At 45.7% G+C, this 19,325-nt stretch overlaps 1 protein-coding gene across 1 annotated transcript in view; it reads left to right on the top strand.

The window, feature by feature from the left end:
- The window catches only part of ZDHHC14 (zDHHC palmitoyltransferase 14), a 172,470-nt gene extending 153,517 nt beyond the window's left edge, over window positions 1-18,953 (top strand). Inside the window, exon 5 of the mRNA XM_017892356.1 lies at window positions 18,526-18,953. Within this exon, the coding sequence (XP_017747845.1) occupies window positions 18,526-18,922 (397 nt within the window). The 3' untranslated portion in view covers window positions 18,923-18,953. The remainder of the gene's footprint in view (window positions 1-18,525) is intronic.
- The last annotated feature ends 372 nt before the right edge of the window (window positions 18,954-19,325 follow it).

The raw sequence follows: 19,325 nt of genomic DNA on the forward strand, positions 1-19,325 counted from the left end.
CCCGCCTCGGTCTCCCAAAGTGCTGGGATTATAGGCATGAGCCACCATGCCCGGCCTATTTGCAACTTTTTAGTAGGTAGTAGTTATTCAGCTCACCTGCTTAATTTTAAGTCTCTCCGTGGCATGTGGTTGTACATATACACGTTTTCTCTTTCCATATTAGCTCCTTACATGTCTTTGTTTACATATTAAGAGTACAGATTTTTCTTGGTCATTGTTTCCATAAAACTTTCACATCACCTTGAACGCAGTCATTTAGACCATGGTGTGGTGACCCAAGCTTCAGATAATCAGTGACAGAGCCCTAATTAATAATTTAAAAGGTTTTCTTACATCTAGAAGGATCCCTGTGTACTACTTGGCCAGTCAGAGGAAACTGCAGGTAGAAAGAATATTCAGGATTATTCCCTTCCCTGTGATTCTGTTCTGTTTACTCTCAGAAAACTATTCCATTTCATTAGACGTCTGAAGTTGTGTTTAGTTTGTGCCTAACAGAACCACCTGTGTGTTAGTGAGTTATTGCTGTGTAACAAATGACCCCAGAACTCAGTGGCTTTAAACAGCAAGCACTGATTATCTCACAGTTTCTTGGATGTGGCTTAGCTGTGTCCTCTGGCTCAGGGTCTCCCACAGGGCTGCAATCAAGATACGCCTGGGGGTGCCATCATCTCAAGACTGGGCCCAGGGAGGATTCACCTCTCAGCTCACTCAGGGGCTGTTGGCCAGAAGCCACTCTTGTGAGCCTTGCCATGTGAGCCTCTCCACAGGGCTGGGATTTTGTTGTTGTTGTTGTTTTTTGTTTATTTTTGAGACAGAGTCTCACCCTGTCACCCAGACTGGAGTGCAGTGGCATGATCATAGCTCACTGCAACCTTGAACTTCCAGTTTCAAGTGATCCTCCTGCCTCAGCCCCTTGAGTAGCTGGGACTACAGGTGTGCACCACCATGGCCAGCTAATTTTTAAGTTTTATTTTATTTTATTTTTGTAGAAACAGGGTCTTGCCATGTTGCCTAGGCTGGTCTCAAACCCCTGGGCTCCAGTGATCCCACTCCCTCGGCCTCCCAAGCTGCTGGAATTGCAGGTGTGAGCCACCACACCCAGCATCCACTGGGCTGTTTACAGCATGGCAGCTGGCTTCCCTCTGAGAGGGCCAATGAGGGCTGCAGAGGTGGGGAGCAAGACAGAAGTTGCAGTGTTTTTTGTAACCTAATCTTGGAAGTGACACCCCACCACACTGACCACTTTTTAGAAGCAAGTCATTACTCCCAGCCCCCAGGCAAGGCGAGTGTGAAAACCAGGAGAAGGGATCACTGGAACCATCTAGCAGGTTCCCTACTGTGCTGTGGAGTGACTTTTCCCTGTAGGGCCTCATATAAAATGATTCTGGGCATCAAAAGACCTGGAAACATTGCTGCCTCCAGTCCCACTGCTGCTGGGTGCCTGCGAGGGGATGGGGCTTCCTACCGTTAAACCACAGGGCCAACTACTGGCATCCAGCTGCTTCCGCCTTCCCCACCAGACTTCTTTCTTTCATGGACTTTTCAGGAATTGCCTACCCTGCCCTCTCTTCCAGGACAGACTGATCACTCTTCTGCCTGAATTCTTCTCTGAGTTTTGAAGCCAAACCTCTTCCTACTCCACTGAACTCTGAACCAAACACAGAATGCTCATAAGCTTTCACTTTAAACTGCAGGGAAAGCCACTGGACTAAACCAAAACAAGAAACAGCAGGGAAGTGTGAGGGTTACCAGAAATCCAGGTGAGTGCAAGACTGGCTCTCCTACCAGGAAGGAAATACTATTTATGGACTATCTCATGCCTACCTAGAGGCTTTGCTAAGGGTCTCCCTGATGCTAACTCATCAGTTCTCAAACCAACACTACAATAAGATTATCGTGACCTATAATTGACATTATTCCAATTTAACACATGATGAAATGAAGACTCAGAATAAGGGACTTTCCCAGGCTTACAGAGTAAGTGCCCTAGTGCCCAGCATCCGCTCCCAGTGCCTGAGGCCTTCCCACAACACCACGACCCTCTTCTGGTGCCCTCTGTCCCCATCTCCCAGATTATCCTGGTATGGAAGTGAGTCAGGTTCTTGTCTTAAACGTTGGTCTACTTGGTCTTGACAAGGTAAATTCTGTAGACTCCAGACAAAGCTGGGGATAGGATAGTACCTTTCCTCCATCTCTTCTAGAACCATCTTCTCTCCTGTCTTGACTTGGGTTGTTTTTCTCTTTCACACAAGAGTGTCTTCAGCATTTGGGAGTCTTGCCCACCCTCAAGCTCGTGGGTGAGGAAGGGGCTTCCCTACCTGGCCCTATGTCTGTGCTAGTCTCAGGGTAGCCTCTGTGCTCCTGCCTACTTCAGCGACTGTGGGAACCCGTCTTCTCTGAATGGACTGATACGCGTGCGCCAGGGCTCAGTTGAGAAGCTGAAGGGCAGTGTGGACAGTCAGATTATTCACCAACCGCTGGACCAGGGACCTGGGTAGATGTCAATTTTTATTTGCTGGCTTATAGAGAGGCGTTCTAGGGATGTGGGGAGAGGGGCCAGGGCAGTAGATGGTGACTGGGAGCATTGAAGGACTTGGGGCAGCATCTTTAGCGGCTGGCCCCAGAGTGTGCTTCTGAATAGGTAGCTGGGTACATACCTTCCCTCCTAAGAGTAATGGTTCATAATACTGTTGGGGTCCAGAACCCCTTTGAGAAACTATGGATCCTCCCACACAATGTGAAACCATGGCTGTAAGTAAGGCCAACATCCTCTCCTGTCGTGGCAAGCTGGTGACCCTCAGCTGAGCCACCCTGCAACTGGGTGCCTGAAAGCAGGTTACATTAGCCGGGGGGCCATGGCTGCATCAGTGCCCCTATCTCCTACCAGACTTGGGGCACCTCCCATTGACTCCAGGAGCTCCCCAGCTCCTGTTTCTACTCTGAAGGAGAGGCTGCATTCTCAGCTCCTGTGGAGAACAGGAATCGTTGATATTCCTTTGCTCAACTGACCTGTTTTCCTATTTTCCCACCCAGATGTCCCATTCAAAAATCTCCTCTTCAAAAAAGTACTTTGCAGAGCTTGCTCTTATAGTCAGACAATATTGAAGTCCTTTCATCTTGCACCATGCAGCCTCAGACTCTCCACCCAGGGGAGAGTAAGAGTGAAAACCTCAACTGATGGAAACTTCTGGTAGAAAAAAAACCTTCCAGAACTGCCCAGAGTGAGCACTACAGTCACGAGGTTTTGCCACTGAGCACATAGGCTCAGCTAGAGCATTTTCAAGCTGTTTTTCTGGGGCCTTGCTTGGTGGACCTCTGCTTTTTGACCTCAAGTTTCACAAGTGCTTAAAAGATGAAGCAGTGTTTTTTTGGCAGCCATGTAATGGTCTCTCAGGAAGTTGTTTCTGGAAATGGAAAGACTGTTCTCAGAACTTGACAGTTCTTTAGGGCTCCAGTTATTCTGAATGTTGAAGCCAACTGGACAATGTATGGCGCAAGCCTAAGAAGGATAGGGATGTAACTATAGGAGGGGCTTTCTGATCCTTCTCTCTCTCCATTATATCACTCTACAGTTTCCTTGTTGATTCTCCAACTTTGCCATCTGCTTGGCAAAATTTAAGAAAGGTAGCACTTGTCTGAATGTAGCTTTCATGGCAGTCACACTTCCCAAGCCTTCCATCAGGCCAACCAGGCATGATTTCCATTGTTGCAGTCATTCTTGGTGTTCTCTAATTAAATATGCTTTTTCCAGATGTTTCTCCACCATATTCCTTAAGGTTGTTTCCACCATTTTCCCCACCTAGATTTTCCTAGATCTAATGTTCACTAGTTTGACTTTTGCCCTTCTCTTTTTAGTAATCAATTAATTATCATGTTTGCCATGGGGAAGTCCTCAGGAATCCTTCTCTTCTATTTCAAAGAGCCTTAAAGTTTTTTTTTTTTTTTTTTAGTCTCAGAAGTGTGTGACTTAAAAGAAAACTTAAGTAAAGAAATGATATGAAAATTTGGCCACAGATGAATATACTTGGAAAAGCACAATTAGATGAAGACTGGGGGTGGGAGTGGGCATTAATTAATTTAAAAAGCACAATTAGATGAAGACTGGGGATGGGAGTGGGCATTAATTAATTAATTAGAAAAGCACAATAGGGCGGGCGCAGTGGCTCACGCCTGTAATCCCAGCACTTTGGGAAGCCAAGGTGGGCAGATCACAAGGTCAGGAGATCAAGACCATCCTGGCTAACATGGTGAAACCCCATTTCTACTAAAAATACAAAGAAATTAGCCGGGCATGGTGGCGGGTGCCTGTAGTCCCAGCTACTCGGGAGGCTGAGGCTGGAGAATGGCGAGAACCTGGGAGGCGGAGCTTGCAGTGAGCCGAGATCACGCCACTGCACTCCAGCCTGGGCGACAGAGCAAGGCTTTGTTTCAAAAAATAAATACATAAATAAAACAAAAAAATTAAAAAGCACAATGAGATGAAGACTGGGGTGGGAGTGGGCATTCATTAATTAAAAAGAACAATTAGATAAAGACTGGGGTGGGAGTGGGCGTTAATTAATTAATTAAAAAAGCACAATTAGATAAAGACTGGGGGTGGGAGTGGGCATTCATTAATTAATTAAAACACAATTAGATGACTGGGGTGGGAGTGGGCATTCATTAATTTAAAAGCACAATTAGATGACTGGGGTGGGAGTGGGCATTTAGAGATAGAGGAGTGTGAGGATTATTTACAGCTTAATTTTATAAAAGCGACAATTATGATGAAACTGGACCCCTACAGGTAGGAGTTGGCCTATAATCTAATTTCAAAAAGCACAATTAAGATGAAGACTGGGGTGGGAGTTGGCATTAATTAATTAAAAAAGTACAATTAGATGACGACTGCGGGTGGGAGTGGGCATTAATTCCTCAACAGCACATGGTATTTTTCAGCTTTCTCCCAGTGAGTTCAAAGAGTTTCACTGAAAGTATATCCTTGTACTTCCTAGTGTCTAGGAGACACACTCAGACTTCCAGTTTTACTCAGCACCTACCGCCTGTACTCTTCGGAGGTTCTTTGACATTCCTGCTGGTTAGGGGTGGATACTGGAGCAATTAGGTACAGTTCCACACTGACACTGTGGAAGTGGAGATCTCTGGAGTCTCTGCAACCCCACCGTCTCTTCACAGGGAGCAAGTACTTCTTGGGTATAACCTGGGAATTCTAGAAAGTTTATCTTTTTTCATAAATGAAAGTTTATGCTTTAGCATTGTACTGGTCAGAATCCTCCAGTATTTAAGCAAAACTAACCAGTACGGTCTTTGTTTACCATACATGTATTTTGTAATAACAGGAGCAGTCATCACCATTTACTGTTAAGCTTGATTGACAGGGCTCCTGGGAATCTGTGGTTTCTATGTTATGTAGAAACCACAGAGCTTGATATTCTTCAGCTGGAATTGGAAAGCAGAGCCCAAGAGAAATGTTCTTGACCTTCAGTCACTAAGGTGTTACTACCCGACTGCTGGCAATCCATCAATGAGAGACTTTGTCACCCAAGACTCGGAGCTTGTCTTCTGCCCAGACTGGACAAGGCACCTTCACACTAAATAGCTTTAGGTTTTGCTGTGTTCTTAATTACATTTAATAAGGATCATTGAGATCCTTATAAAAAGGTGAAAGCAGGTACAGCTGTTATCGTATTCCACTAAGAAAGTGTGTAGAGTGCAAAAACAGAAGTGTAGTCCTCATTGTGGTACAATGGAGAGACCATGCCTCGGGCCCATGGCCTTTGAAGATGGCCACATCTGATTGACTTCTGGTTCTGAAATTTATTAGCTAAATCAGGCTCAAATTAGTGAACCTCTTATAAGTCTTATCAGTCAAATTAATGAACCTTAGTTTCTTTATCTGTGAAATGGTCTCAGTAATACCAACATCATAGACAATTATCTGTGTACATTTTTGTAGACATTATATGAAATGCTATATGTGAAACTGCCTGCAATATAGGTACTCAATCAAAAAAATGTGAATTTTCATTTGCTCCCTGCAGTCTTACTGTCTAGCTGCCTGTTACTTTGAAAACCATGTGTCTAAAACAGTAACAGGCTAGCTAAAAAGAAAAAAGAAAAAAAAAAATGATGTGGGACCACATCCATGTGTCTAACAGGCATGGATCTTCCCTCTGGATCTGTTTGTTCTGACCTTGTCTTCTAATTGAGCTGGATAATTACATGGTAGGAGCTCTCCCCAACGTCAGGGCCAAGAAATGCTGTCATCATGTTTTAATGCAAAGGCACTTTGCCAGGGATAATAGTCGATACCACGGGCATTGTTTTAGGTAAGAAAAAGGAATCATCTGTGAATGAACGCTAAGTGCTGTCCCTTTAGAGAAGGGGGGAAAAAAAAAAGGGAAAAGTGAATTGGCAGCCCCAACAGCAACCCAGTATCCAAAGACTTCCAGTGAATTTCGTTTTGTTCATTTTTCTACCAAATATGCACTTTTGAAGCGTCTTCGCCTGATAGTCTCCAACATGGTGTCACACGGCTCATGGGCTTTAAGCCGTTTACCTTGTTTTATTTCTCCCCTTTTTGGAAATAGAACCATCTTCTCCTTAAATACCTTTGTAGCCTTTTTTCTTTTCTACTCAAAAGCACCTTATTTCCATTTTGCATAATTATTATGTACTATTTTTCAAATTATGATGTCTCTGCTATTGGAAACAACATTGTTTAGTGAGTTTATGGGTGAAATAGCTTAGCCTTCTGCACTCACATGTGTCTCTGTCTGAACGACTGGATATTTCTAACTTGTATTGATCCTATATTATCTAATTCCTTGAGGTTTATGATGATGGATATGTTTTAAAAAATCTTCAATTCCTCTTCACTCTTAGGGAAACATTGTAAAGCAAAATTTACTTAGTAATGCTTCCTCCTTCGCAAAAGGAAAAAGGTGGCCCTTTTCTCCCCAGGAGTGGGACCTGTAGCTCAGAGGAGTGCTATCAGCAGAGGCTGGAGCACACGGAAGTGGGGGTCTGCTCACTTCCTTCTCAGTGTCTTCCACTGCTTCACCCGCATGACGACCTTTGCACCCATCGCTTTGCAGTTCGCTACCAAACGTGGACCTAGATGTCCTGGGTCTGCTCTGATGATTCCACGACATTCAATTCAGCAAATATTTGTCGAGTGCCTATCGTGTAGCAGTGTATGAGGCATTGGGGATGCCACAGTGACTAAACAGCCTACAGCGCCCCTGCCCCCCGCCCCAGATGTGCCGTTCCAGAGTCCTGTCTAGGGAGGGCTACACTGTGCTTCCACTAGTCACTCGGTGCACCGACCGAAGGAGGCCTGGAATTATTAGGGTCAGGGAGGGTCTGGGGCTCCCTGTCCTTGCCAATGCCCTTCCTCTCTGCGGGTCTCACTCCTGCTTCTGACACCCCCTCCAGAAAGCCTTCACCAACATCTGCCCTTCCGGCCCACTGAGCTGGCCCCCTCCACCGTTCCTCAGTATCTGTGTTTCCACACTTGCTCTTTTGTTTGTGGTGTGCTAATTTGCCCCCTCCCCCAGCACCCCTCACTGGAATGTGAGCTGCCAGGAAGAGAGGGTCTTGTCTTGATCCTCCTGCTTTCCTAGCACATGGTGCGGTGTGCTGGCAGGTGTTGTGTATTCAGTGACTGTGTGTGGAGTGCCTGAATGAGGGCGTGAAGGAGACTCAGTCATCTCTTGCATCCACAGTACTCGTAGACTTGTTCTCCAGCTCTGGAAAAACTTCCCAAGACTCACGTGTTCCTTTGCCCCAAAGGTCCTGAGTTACTGCATCTCTGTAACGCAGAAGACACTTTTCCATAGCAGTAACATCTGGACTTTGTGCAGTGTGACTGTCCCAGAGGGCCTGGCCTCGTTCTGCAGGATAGGTGTGGGGGTGCCAGCTCCCTGGCAGAGGCCCCAGCCCTGGGTAAAGCTGTGCTCACTGCCTGCCCACTCTGGGTGAGCAATTGAAGCCCAAGTGTGGGGCCGCTGGCCATGGAAGCACTGGGAAAGGGGCCACTGGGGGAGGAGGAGCAGGCACAGACACAGCAGGCATCTGCCGGTGGCACCAGCAGCCACACCTCTGGGCCACCTCCCAGCAGGGAGCCTGATGGTCCCAGGGCCTTGGGATGGGAGGAGAATCTCACTGGTGCTCAGTGTGCAATCTGCAACAAGGCAGCGCATTTTCCTTCCAACAAGGTTTTCTTGAACATGTAATGATTAATTCAGATTTTGTGGAAAATGTCTCTGTTGGGCAATTCATTGCCAAACAGTGCTCATTGATGAGCTATCCAACATTTGGGTTCAATTCCACCAACATTGCCGGTGTTGAGGAGATTTAATTTGTGTAGTATTTGATTCTTTCTCATTCCTGAACACCTCCTTCTCATTTTGCCATCCCTAGACCACCCGCAACCCAAAGAAAGAAAAAGAAAATGTACCAGGCATCTGAGATTCCGGATCTCCAGGGGGCTTGCTGGAACTGAGGGGAGTTGGGTCCCATATGTGTGGCCTTGTACTATACTTTAAATACCCAGTTTAAGACAGAAATCTGCAAGGATGACAAAAGAACTTTCTTTAGTCACATTCCTCCCAGAAATTGGGTACAGACCAGAGCTGAGATAAGAGATAACCTGGGTTTTGCATTCTTAAATGTATGATCCTCCACACCCCAAAACAATTAGACTAATTAAGGTACTATAAGGCAACTTGCAAAAATCAAGAGCTTCAGCCAGCTGAGGTTTCAGTCCAACAGAGAATATACATTATTGTCAAGCATCTTCTTTATTGATAGTTGAGTTTTTAAAAGTACAGGCAGATTTTAATATTTCAGCAATTCTCTTCTTTTTTAGTTCTTTTTTACTTGTATAAGCTAGTACTTATACATTTATTTTTAATAACATATTTTCTACTACAAAATAAGCCGTGCTTTAATTAAGAAAATTTGGAAACCACCAAAAAGCACATATGCACAAAATCACCCAGGGATAATGAGATGATGGGGCACATTCTTCCAGTTACCAATATAAATGTGTTTGAAACACAAATGGGATCATCTCCACTGTACTTTGTATCCTGTGTTTTTTTAGATATCTCTTCATTTCATTTAACAAATAGTTATTGAAGGTCAACTATGTGCTAGACTGAATTCTAGGCACTGGAGGTTACATCTGTGAACCAAGCAGATACACTTCCTCATTGCACTGAGCTTTTTTCTAGTGGGGTCAGACGGTAAGCAAGGAAGTACATACATTAATAGTGCGCCAAGGCTGGGCGCGGTGGCTCAAACCTGTAATCCCAGCACTTTGGGAGGCCCAGACGGGCGGATCACGAGGTCAGGAGATCGCAACCATCCTGGCTAACACGGTGAAACCCCGTCTCTACTAAAAAAATACAAAAAACTAGCCGGGCGAGGTGGCGGGCGCCTGTAGTCCCAGCTACTCGGGAGGCTGAGGCAGGAGAATGGCGTAAATCCGGGAGGCGGGAGGCTGAGTTTGCAGTGAGCCGAGATCTGGCCACTGCACTCCAGCCTGGGTGACAGAGCGAGACTCCGTCTCAGAAAAAAAAAAAAATAGTGCGCAAAGTGGGGATAAGTGCTATGGGAACAGTAAAAGCTGGAAGGGCGTTGGGGTTGGTGGAGAGGGGGTGGCTGGTCATAGGGGGCTGCAGTTTGGAGATTGTGTGCAGCACAATCAGGGAAGGCTCTACAGAGACGGTGATATTTGAGTAAAGGCTAGGAGGAGCTCTGTGGCTCCCCGTAGGGAGGGGATTCCAGGCAGGGGGAAGGCACAGGCAAATGTGCCTCTCCCAGAGAAGAGGCAGGCCTGGCTTGTTCCAGAGCTGCAGAGGTCAGCAGGAGGGAGGAAGATGAGGTCAACGAGGTCACAGGAGCCAGATGGCTTTGTAGCCTCGGCAAGTACCTGGCTTTAGTTCTGAGCACAGGAGGGACGCGCTCTGGCTTGAGCTGGTGTATTGGGCACGGAGTGCAGGCTAGGGAGAAGCAGAAGAGCCGGGCCATGCTTTGATGGGCTCAGGAGGCTGCAACGTGGAAAGCCTCCCACACAGACATCTCCGCCTCAGGCTCTAAACGTGGAGATGTTTTAGGAATACTGTGGCCAATTTAGTTCTTAGGTTTTTTTTTTTTTAATGCACAATAGTGATATATGATTTTTAAATTGGTGTCTAATTAAGTCTATAACAGCTCTTTCAATAAGTATGAAATAAAGATCCCTTGCGGTTAGAGAATATCATCTGATTTGGCACATTTCCCCTTAATGATACATCTTAAAATGTGGGGTACCTTAGATTGGATGAAACAAGAATTATGAATAGAAGTAAAGTCCTGCTATGACTTTCCCATACAGAGTTTCCAGATCGGAGGCAGAATGGACACCCTTCAAATATAAGCCAGGGTCAGAGGCAGCTAAACCCTAGAATGCTGTTTAGTGCCAGGACAAATCCCAAATCACTACCCTGGATGCTTGGTCTTCCCAGCACACACACCAGCAGCTCTAGGAAGAGCTTCTCAGAAGGGCCCTGGCTTGCCCTGACGATGACTTACGGTTGGTTCCAGGATGCACAGAAAGCAAAATGGAGTTACTTGGGCCAGTTAGCTCAGTGGCCACACATGGTCTGAAAATGAGAAGACATCCACCTGAGCCAGGAATCTAATGGGAAATCTGGGGCATATGGTTGCCATGCCTAAGTAATGTCAGGACGTCAAAGAGCAACTTCTGGGGCAAAACAGTGTTGACTTTCCCTCCGGTGACTCACACACTACCCAGAAGCCTCTGGCTTCCTGAAATTCTATTTCATTTCATTTCATTTCATTTCATTTTTTCGAGACAGGGTCTGGCTCTGTTGCCCAGGCTGGAGTGCAGTGGCATGATCTTGGCTCACTGCAGCCTCAGTCTCCCAGGGTCAAGCGAACCTCCCACCTCAGCCTCCCAAGTAGTTGAGACTACAGTCACACGCTACCCACCCAGCTAGTTTTTGTATTTTTTTCTTCTTTTTTGTAGAGACAGAGTTTTGCCATGTTGCCCAGGCTGGTCTCAAACTCCTGAGCTCAAGCACTGCCCACCTCAGCCTCCCAAAGTGTTGGGATTATAGGCACTCCCGGCCTCTTCCTGGAATTTTACATGCAACTCAGGATCACTTGGCAAAAATGTTGATGCACCACAATATTCACTAGTAAGCTCTTGTACATTCTCAGTAGTAGATGGGTAAATTGGGCTGTTTACACGCTATGATTTGAAGCCTGTATTTCAAAGCTACAGATTCCCAGGTCTTGTATCTTAAGTAGATCTCTCTGGGTGGTCTGGGAGGCCCTGAGTTAAGAATAAGGACACTAACTCTGTCTTGCACACTTGAAGGGTGTTTGGGCCACACGGGCAGAAGAGAGCACTTTCCTCTTCTCCCCTCCTCAGCTCTCTGTTCACGGAAGTGCTTGCCGCCTGGAGCCCCTCTCCTCGCTCATGAACTCTGCAAGTTCAAGGCAAGACTGTGCTGTGTTTGGAGATGTCCCTGTTTAACTCTGCATCTAGCCAGAAGGCCTGCAGGGAAAAACCGGATTTCATAAGTGATGTTCCTCGCTTTGGTAGAGTGACCTTCACCTTCCTCCTCCCTTAGCAAGCCGGAAAGCTACAGTTCTCACACAACAAAGGTAGACAGAGAGATGGATGGAAAAACAAGCCATTGAGCTTTGATGAAACTGAACGTTACATTTGTAGTCTACAAATGGGTATGTGGAGTTCTACTGTCACCTCTATGCTCTCTGGGTTTGAGCTTTTCCTTCCAGCTTGCTTTGCTCCTATTTTCCACGTTAGTCCCTGGGCTCATTGATTTAAATTCCCTCTCTTGGTACAGGCATGCATAGACTCCTGGCTCTGTGCGTCTGGGGTAATTAACACGATGAGTCACTAAGGGCTTTCCAGGCACAGGGTCCTGCCATCGTGATCTTGTAGGGGAATGTTACTCTTGGGAGTTTTATGAAATCATCTCTTTGGTTTTTCCTATTCTAGAGTTGTGAGTGGATATGCTTTCTGAATCTACTTTTTCCTCTATTTGTCTCCAAGTAATGTGCTCATCTTTGCCTTGTGGTGGTAGATTTATTTCTAAGTATGTGATTAAGGAACAAATCACAAAATGAATGGTGCTTATGTTCCTGCCTGTAAGTGAAAAGTACATTTGTTTTGCAGTGACTCATATGAAAAGGAAAAGGGGTCATTTCTATTGCAACCCTTAAAACCTCCATTTCTCACAATGCTACTCTGATTATTTCAGACGTGTGAGTCATTGGCTCAGGTTATTTCGTTTATGATTGTTTGCCTTAGCTACTTTTTACTGAAATGCTTTGCAGTCAAGAATCTGAAACTTAAAATGCTAGATTACTTGATGATTTCTGCAAAGTAGAAATTCCCTGAATTGGAGTGTGGCAATAATGCAGCGAGGCCACTTCCTCTTCTTGTGTAATAATAAATGCATGCCTCATGGTTATGTCTAAAAAACAGTTATTCTCATGTTTATGCTTTCATACGTACAGGACAGATCAAAAATATCAAATGTAGGCCATTTGCTGCAGTCAGGAGTCATGAGCTACTATTAACAAACTTTTTTTTATGTGTATCCATTTATAGACAAAACATTAAAAGAGGACTTGAATTGTTTTGATACAGGAAAAGATTCTCTACTTCTTGTTCCAAAGGGCACTTGGTTTTAATGTCTCTGCTATATCTTGTTAATGTTGTTGTTTCGTTTGTTTAGTTTTTAAGTTAATCTTCTCCCAAAGAATGTCTTCTGGAAAACAGAGAGACCTAATTACCCAACAATGAAATCCATATTTCCTATCCAAATGTTTAAGAAATTAGTTTAGTCTTAGGGTTTTTGTTCAAGGAATCAGCTTTGTGTCAGATTCTAACCTGCAAGCCAGTCTCTAAACATGAATATAGAATTAATGACAGTATTGATTCTGGGATGTCAGTGTCTGTTTGATGCTAAAATGATTTTATATCTATCTATCTATCTATCTATCTATCTATCTATCTATCTATCTATCATCTATTCCTCCATCTATCTTTTTAATGACCAAATACACTGATTGTGTGGTCTCAGATAATGTGGTGCCCAGAAAACAGTTCCACTTTTCATGTATAAACATCAAAGCACAAAAACAATTTTACTAAAGATTCAAAAGATTGCTATTTGAACTGAAAAAAATTCCATATCATCTTTTGGCAGTGCTATGATTTCTAATTATTACCTGGAATGAATTTCTGTACCTCGAATGTACGATACGTTGACAGTTTGTGCATAAGTGTTTATCATCATATCCAAAATCAAACAGCTCTCGCTGATGTATATGATTGGAGGGAGAGCTCTGTAAAGGCCTCTCATTATTTTAGCATCTGGTGCTAAATTGGCTAATTTCTTTAATGTTATGAAGATGTATGCTTTCAAATTCTTGTTTTTTCCCCCTGTCACTTTCCAGTTCATCTTTATGAAGACTAAGATGCCTGTAGCCTGTTTTCTACACTGCCCTGAGTTGTATGTAGGTCACAATTCTGGAGACAGAAATAGGATTCCATTTGGTGTTTATATCTTTGGCAGCTGCCTCATCATCTTGTATCAAATCCAAGCCCTCAGGGATGGAGTCTTCCTCAACACAGATGGCACTCAGCATTGGAGTTCCCATCCACAGTTGCTCAGAAATATGAAGGAGCCATTTTCAAGTCATCTGAGCTCAGGCTAAGAATTTGCCATACTGTGCACAGCACTTCCTTCAGCCGTGAAGCTGTGTCAGTCTGTGGGTCGACTGAGATGTCCCATTAGTCTCACCTCCTTCAGGAGGTAAACATTCACAGTCATGGGCAGGGTCTGCTTATTGCCTTGTCTTTACCACAAGGACTATAGATGCTCTCTGCTTTTTCTGAGTGGCAGTTTGAAGGTGTCTCAGTAGCCCTGACCTCATTGTTTGTTTAGGGTTGGGAATTCTGCTGCTTTTATAAAAAGTGAGTTGTTGAGGATTTCTAGGACAAATTCAGCCCTGTCCTCTGTCACACACACAGGCTAGTGGAACAGGACTGTCACAAAGCACCTAGCATTGTACAGAGTCGTACCAACATATGGTGCTTCATCTGCTAGAACTTTAGCACATGGAGGGTCTTAGAGGTTCCAGCAAATGCCCACAGAAGGTTACTGTGAGGCACACTTGGCTCAGCGAGCTGAGGAATACCGTCTCCTCTCAGCCGAGGGAGCCTCGTGGGAGGAACCGGGCCTTAGCATCTGTCTGAAGGAAGTTATGGGACCTAGCAAGCCAACAAGAGTAGAGAAGTTCTAGACCAGGTCTGTGGTTGCTGAGGGTGTGGGTGACTTGACTCTCCTCTTTCGGGTAAATTTTAGTAAAATTCACTAAATGGATTCTGTTCATTCAGCTACTCAACAAATATTTATCAAACTTGGTTGCATTTTCCACCATGCGAGGCATCCTGCTAGGTGCTACAAAGGACACGAAGAGGAACAGGGGCCAGTCTCACCTTCCAGGACTTTTAATCTAGTGATGTGTGTGGAGCATGTCTGCAGATAGCCGCATGCCCGCAAATATCCACATATCCTGAGGAAGGGGAGCAAAGGAAAACACGGTGGGGGTCCAGAGAAAGAAGCGATCCCTTTTGCTTAGGGGTGAGCCCAGAAACTCTACCAAGGCTTTTCAGGAAGCAGTATTGAGCTGGAAGTGGAAGGTTGGGGAGCATCAACATGCTGAATGGGAGGTGCAGGTGTTCCAGACACATGGACTGGACAGGCAGCGCTGGCAGTGGGTGAAAGCCCATGCCTGCCTGAGATGCCCAAATGTTAGGTGTGGCCATTGCTGGGATTCAGGAAGGGGCAGTGAGAGAGAGGGAGAGCAGGGGACACTTGGACACCAGATAAGGAGCTCGTGCTTCATTGGCAGGGACGGCAGAAGCATGGAAGACTTTTGAGCAGAGACATGTGTGATTGGAGCTGGCAGTGGTGGTTGGGACAGATTGAAGGAGAGGATCGTGGTAGGCAGGGATGATGTCACTGTTCTAGGCTGGGCACAGTGGCTCATTCCTGTAATCCCAACAATTTGGGAGGCTGAGGCAGGAGGATCACTTGAGCCCAGGAGTTTGAGACCAGCCTGGGCAACAAAGTGAGACCCTGTCTCTACAAAACACACAAAAAATTAGCCAGGCATGGTGGTGAGGGCCTATAGTCTCAGCCACTCAGGAGGCTGAGCTGGGATAATCTCTTGAGCTCCAGGAGTTCAAAGCTGCAGTGAGCCGTGATCATACCACTGCACTCCAGCCTGGGCAGCAGAGTGAGACCTTGTCTCAAAAAAGATAATGAATAAATAAATAAGTAAACAAACAGAGATCACTGTTCCAGCTGTCCCCCGGAGAGAGAAGACAGAGAGGGCTTTTGAGAGGAGGGACTGGAAGGCAAAACAGAGTGGAAGGAAGGCCCTGAGTGAGAGGAAGGCTGGCCATTTCTCTTTAAGAAGAGGGAAGGAGGAAGACAAGCGCAGGTGGGCCATGCACCTCGGTTCCCCCCGGGGGAGTCCAAAGCACTCACCAATGCAAGTCTAGGCAGAGCTGGTTTAACCGTCTCATAGACCCAGAGCACGCAGTCGCCTTGTAACAGAACTCTTCCTGTAGGCTCCTTCCTGCCTCCCTTCCTACTCCACCTGCTTTCTTCTCTACCATGGAGGGGCCAGAAACTGCAGCTGGCGAGCTGGGGTAGTGGAGGGGGCTTAACTTCATATCAAGGTAGAAGTTACCATTATTCACTGGGATTATTACCCTTTCATTTACTTAAATGACACTGTTTGCTACTTAAAGCGACAAGGACTTCCTATTACCTTCATATTATGATCAGAGAAATCACTAGACCCACCTGAAATTTCCTGCGGGAACAGGAGCAGGAGCAGGTTCCCAGGGAAACACAAACAGATGCATTTCAGATCCGTGCCCTGATTTGTCCAAGTGCAACAGCCCGCTACGCAGTGAGAGAACCCTGGCAGGCAGTAGGCCTCCCCACGTCAACTGGACTTTGCCTTTTCCTCCTTTCCTGGGATGGCTCTGAATAAATCAGTGTGTGCTGAAGTGCAGATACCAATCTACAGTGTATTGTCTCTGCCATGAGAATGTGGCAGGGGACATCCTGTTTGGGGGTTGGAGGTGATGAGAGGCTGCAGAGGCATCAGCTTGGGGAAGAGGGGTAGCTGTGGAAGATCCCAACCCCACAGATAGTGCACTTAGGACAGGGAACGGTGGAGGGCAAGGCATGCTAGAACTTGCTCTAAGAGCAAGAGGCAGCGTTTGCAACTTTGAGCAGGTAGACTTCGCAGTCCACCAAGCTGCCTTTCAGACCCAAAAAGGAAAAAATAAGCACACCAGAGCCTAAGATCTACTCAGTCACCCTCACGGGAGGGTTCTGGCCATTCACAAGTAGCCATCCTTGGAGAAGCTCCATAGCATTAAGTCACAGCTATCAACACCTGAAGTGGAACACTCTCTCCTAACCAGGTCTGTCTGGTTCACCTTGTCCAGCTGTGGCCTCGCTGAAGCTGGCTTTGCTGGGCCAACATCTTCTTCTTCAAATTCATTAGTCTTGAAAAGGGGAAAACGTGGGCTTGTTTTATTCACTGTCATTGTTCAAATTATGTTGAATTGTGAATTCAAGTGTTTTTGGAAAATTCTCTTCTACATATTTGCTCTTTTCCCTAACCACTTTGTAACAAACAACTTCCCCCTAAAGTAGATTATTTTAGACTAAAATTATATGTATTCAGGGTTTATATATAGCATATATATATGTGTGTGTATATATATAATTTCATACCAGGGTATTTTCATGCCTTCGATATAGACTGTGTTTCTTTTTTTAAAATTTTATTTGGAAATAATTTCGAACTTATAGAAAAGTAGCAAGATGAAGGGTAGTACAAGGAACATCCATTTACCCTTTACCCAGATTCACCTCTTGCTAATACTTGATCCCATTTACTCTGTCTAGACAATATTTTTTTGAGCTATTTGGGAGTAAGCTGCATTCATCGTGGCACTTGATTCCTAACTACTTCGCGGTACATCTCCTCATGCTAGGAAACTTGCACAACCACGGTCCACATTATCAACATCAGCTATCGCTCCAGGAAGCTGTGTCTAGGTCTGCAGGCCTCTTGAAGGCTGGTGCGCTAATGTTCTATCTATCACTTGTCTCAGCAAAGGGGATTACGGCTTGTGGCTCTTAAGTCCCAGACTCCTGCCTGCATCCCTTTGCCATCCATCAGAGACCTGCACAGTAGTGGGGTGCTGGTTCCCAGGGCTTCCAAGACCAAGAGCCCTGTCTGCTTCCCCGTCTTGGGCAGAGCTGAGCTTCCCAATCCTTTCTTCTCCAGCTCCCCATCTCTGTTTTGTCTTGAGAACATGGAAGAGGATCTTCTGATGAGGTGGGCAATCTAGCATTGCTTTCCACGCTAGATGTCCTAATTCCATGATTCTGCATCCTGTTCCCCAATGCCCATGATGTTATTTAATGTGGCAACAATGGAGTGACTGTGGTCACTGCAGATCCCATCCTTCACTCAGGTCCAAGCATCCGAGTGCATCAGAGGGCCATGGTAAGAACTGCTCCGGCTCCAGAATACCTGGATCTGAGACCAAATGTCAGACGCTGGTTCCTAGGCTGGCCTCGTGTAGAGCTGAGTTTGTCCCAGTGGCACCTCTCCCTGACTCATCACAACCCCTGCTTCAGGTCAGCGTGTCAGACTGACAGCAGTGAAGAGGTTGAGTTAAGAGTTGGGCCACGTTCGTTCGTTGGTAGCTCAGATGCCCTCTGGAAAAGCACGAGATGATTCTATTCCAGCTGCTGAAATCCCTTACATCGTCTTCAGAAACTTGCCTGCAGTCCATTTCCATAACTCATTCCCTTTGGAATAGATTATCTCCAAAACATGGAAAATTGGTGTCTTCCCCTTTGAAAGTGTGTGTACAGTCCTCAGCATCTGGAGCTGGCTGAAAGTCCCTGAGTCGTTTGACCCAAGTGGGAAAGGCCGGCTCGCATGAAGATCATTCTAAATTGATGTCTTCTTCTATTATGTAATCCCAGGGGAGAGTGGGGGGATCTCATAGACTCCTGAACCATGTTTACAGCACAGAGGACACGTGTCTATTTATATACAAGCTCTATGCGTCTTAGACTGATTGTACCAGCAGGACTATTTTCATTCTTCTTCCAGCATCTTCCTGTAAGAGCAGAGGGCTTGGGCTGTCGTGCTGGGGAGTGGGGGTTCAATTGTCTGTAAAAGAGAACCACAGATCTCCCCAAATGTAAATCTTTCACATTGATGAATTTTTAATGGAAATCAATTTCCCTCCTCCAAATAAGCTTTTGACTTCTTAGAAGATAAAGACTGCTTACTGTTGAGTCCTAACATTGTATTTCCTTTCTTTTCCCCTTCTCCCTGGCCTGTCCAACCTGTTGGCAGCTGTCCATACCTGGCAGTGAAAATCACTCCTGCCATCCCTGCAGTCGCTGGCATCCTGTTCTTCTTTGTGATGGGGACCCTGCTCCGCACCAGCTTCAGCGACCCCGGAGTCCTCCCACGAGCCACGCCTGATGAAGCCGCTGATCTGGAAAGGCAAATAGGTAACACTGGAAGTCTGCCCATGGCCTCTGGTCACTTCCCGCCTGGGCCCAGCCACAGTGGGGAAGGCAGGCCAAGGGCTGTGCAGGAGGGGCTGAGCACTGGGAAGGAAGGAGGCCAGAAATCAGCGTTCCTTAGCTCGCTGGGTGGGCAGGATGAACTGAAGAAGAGGGGGCTGGAGGGACGGGTATCCTGGAGGCAGGACTGCTGGCCCAAGCGAGCAAAGCATCGCCTGTGAGCTGTGCTTCTGATGTTTCTTTGAAACCCAAGTGTTTGATTCCACTCTACGAAGCAGCCTCCACCCCGAAAGGTCTACAGTTGTAGCTTGCTGCACTTACTCCCTTTTGCAATCCTTGGAGCATGACCAGTCTCCATGATGTCAGTCTAGGACAGTTACATCTTAGATGACTTTCTTGTTTATCCAGCCTAGGATTGAGAATTTCCTTTATTTAAGTATAATAAACATGTATCTGTGGTATGTGTTGAGATGAATAGCTTCATTTTTCCTTAGATATTAAAACCTATACTAAAGTTTATTACAACCCATTTTGAAGATACTAAAACAGACCCTAATCCCTCACACAACAAACTTTTACATTTTTTTTTAATTAAAAAGAGAACTTTTTCTTGCTCTTAAAAGT

Source organism: Rhinopithecus bieti, unplaced genomic scaffold (genome assembly GCF_001698545.2).
Source record: "Rhinopithecus bieti isolate Rb0 unplaced genomic scaffold, ASM169854v2 scaffold_20098, whole genome shotgun sequence".
Lineage (NCBI taxonomy): Eukaryota > Metazoa > Chordata > Mammalia > Primates > Cercopithecidae > Rhinopithecus > Rhinopithecus bieti.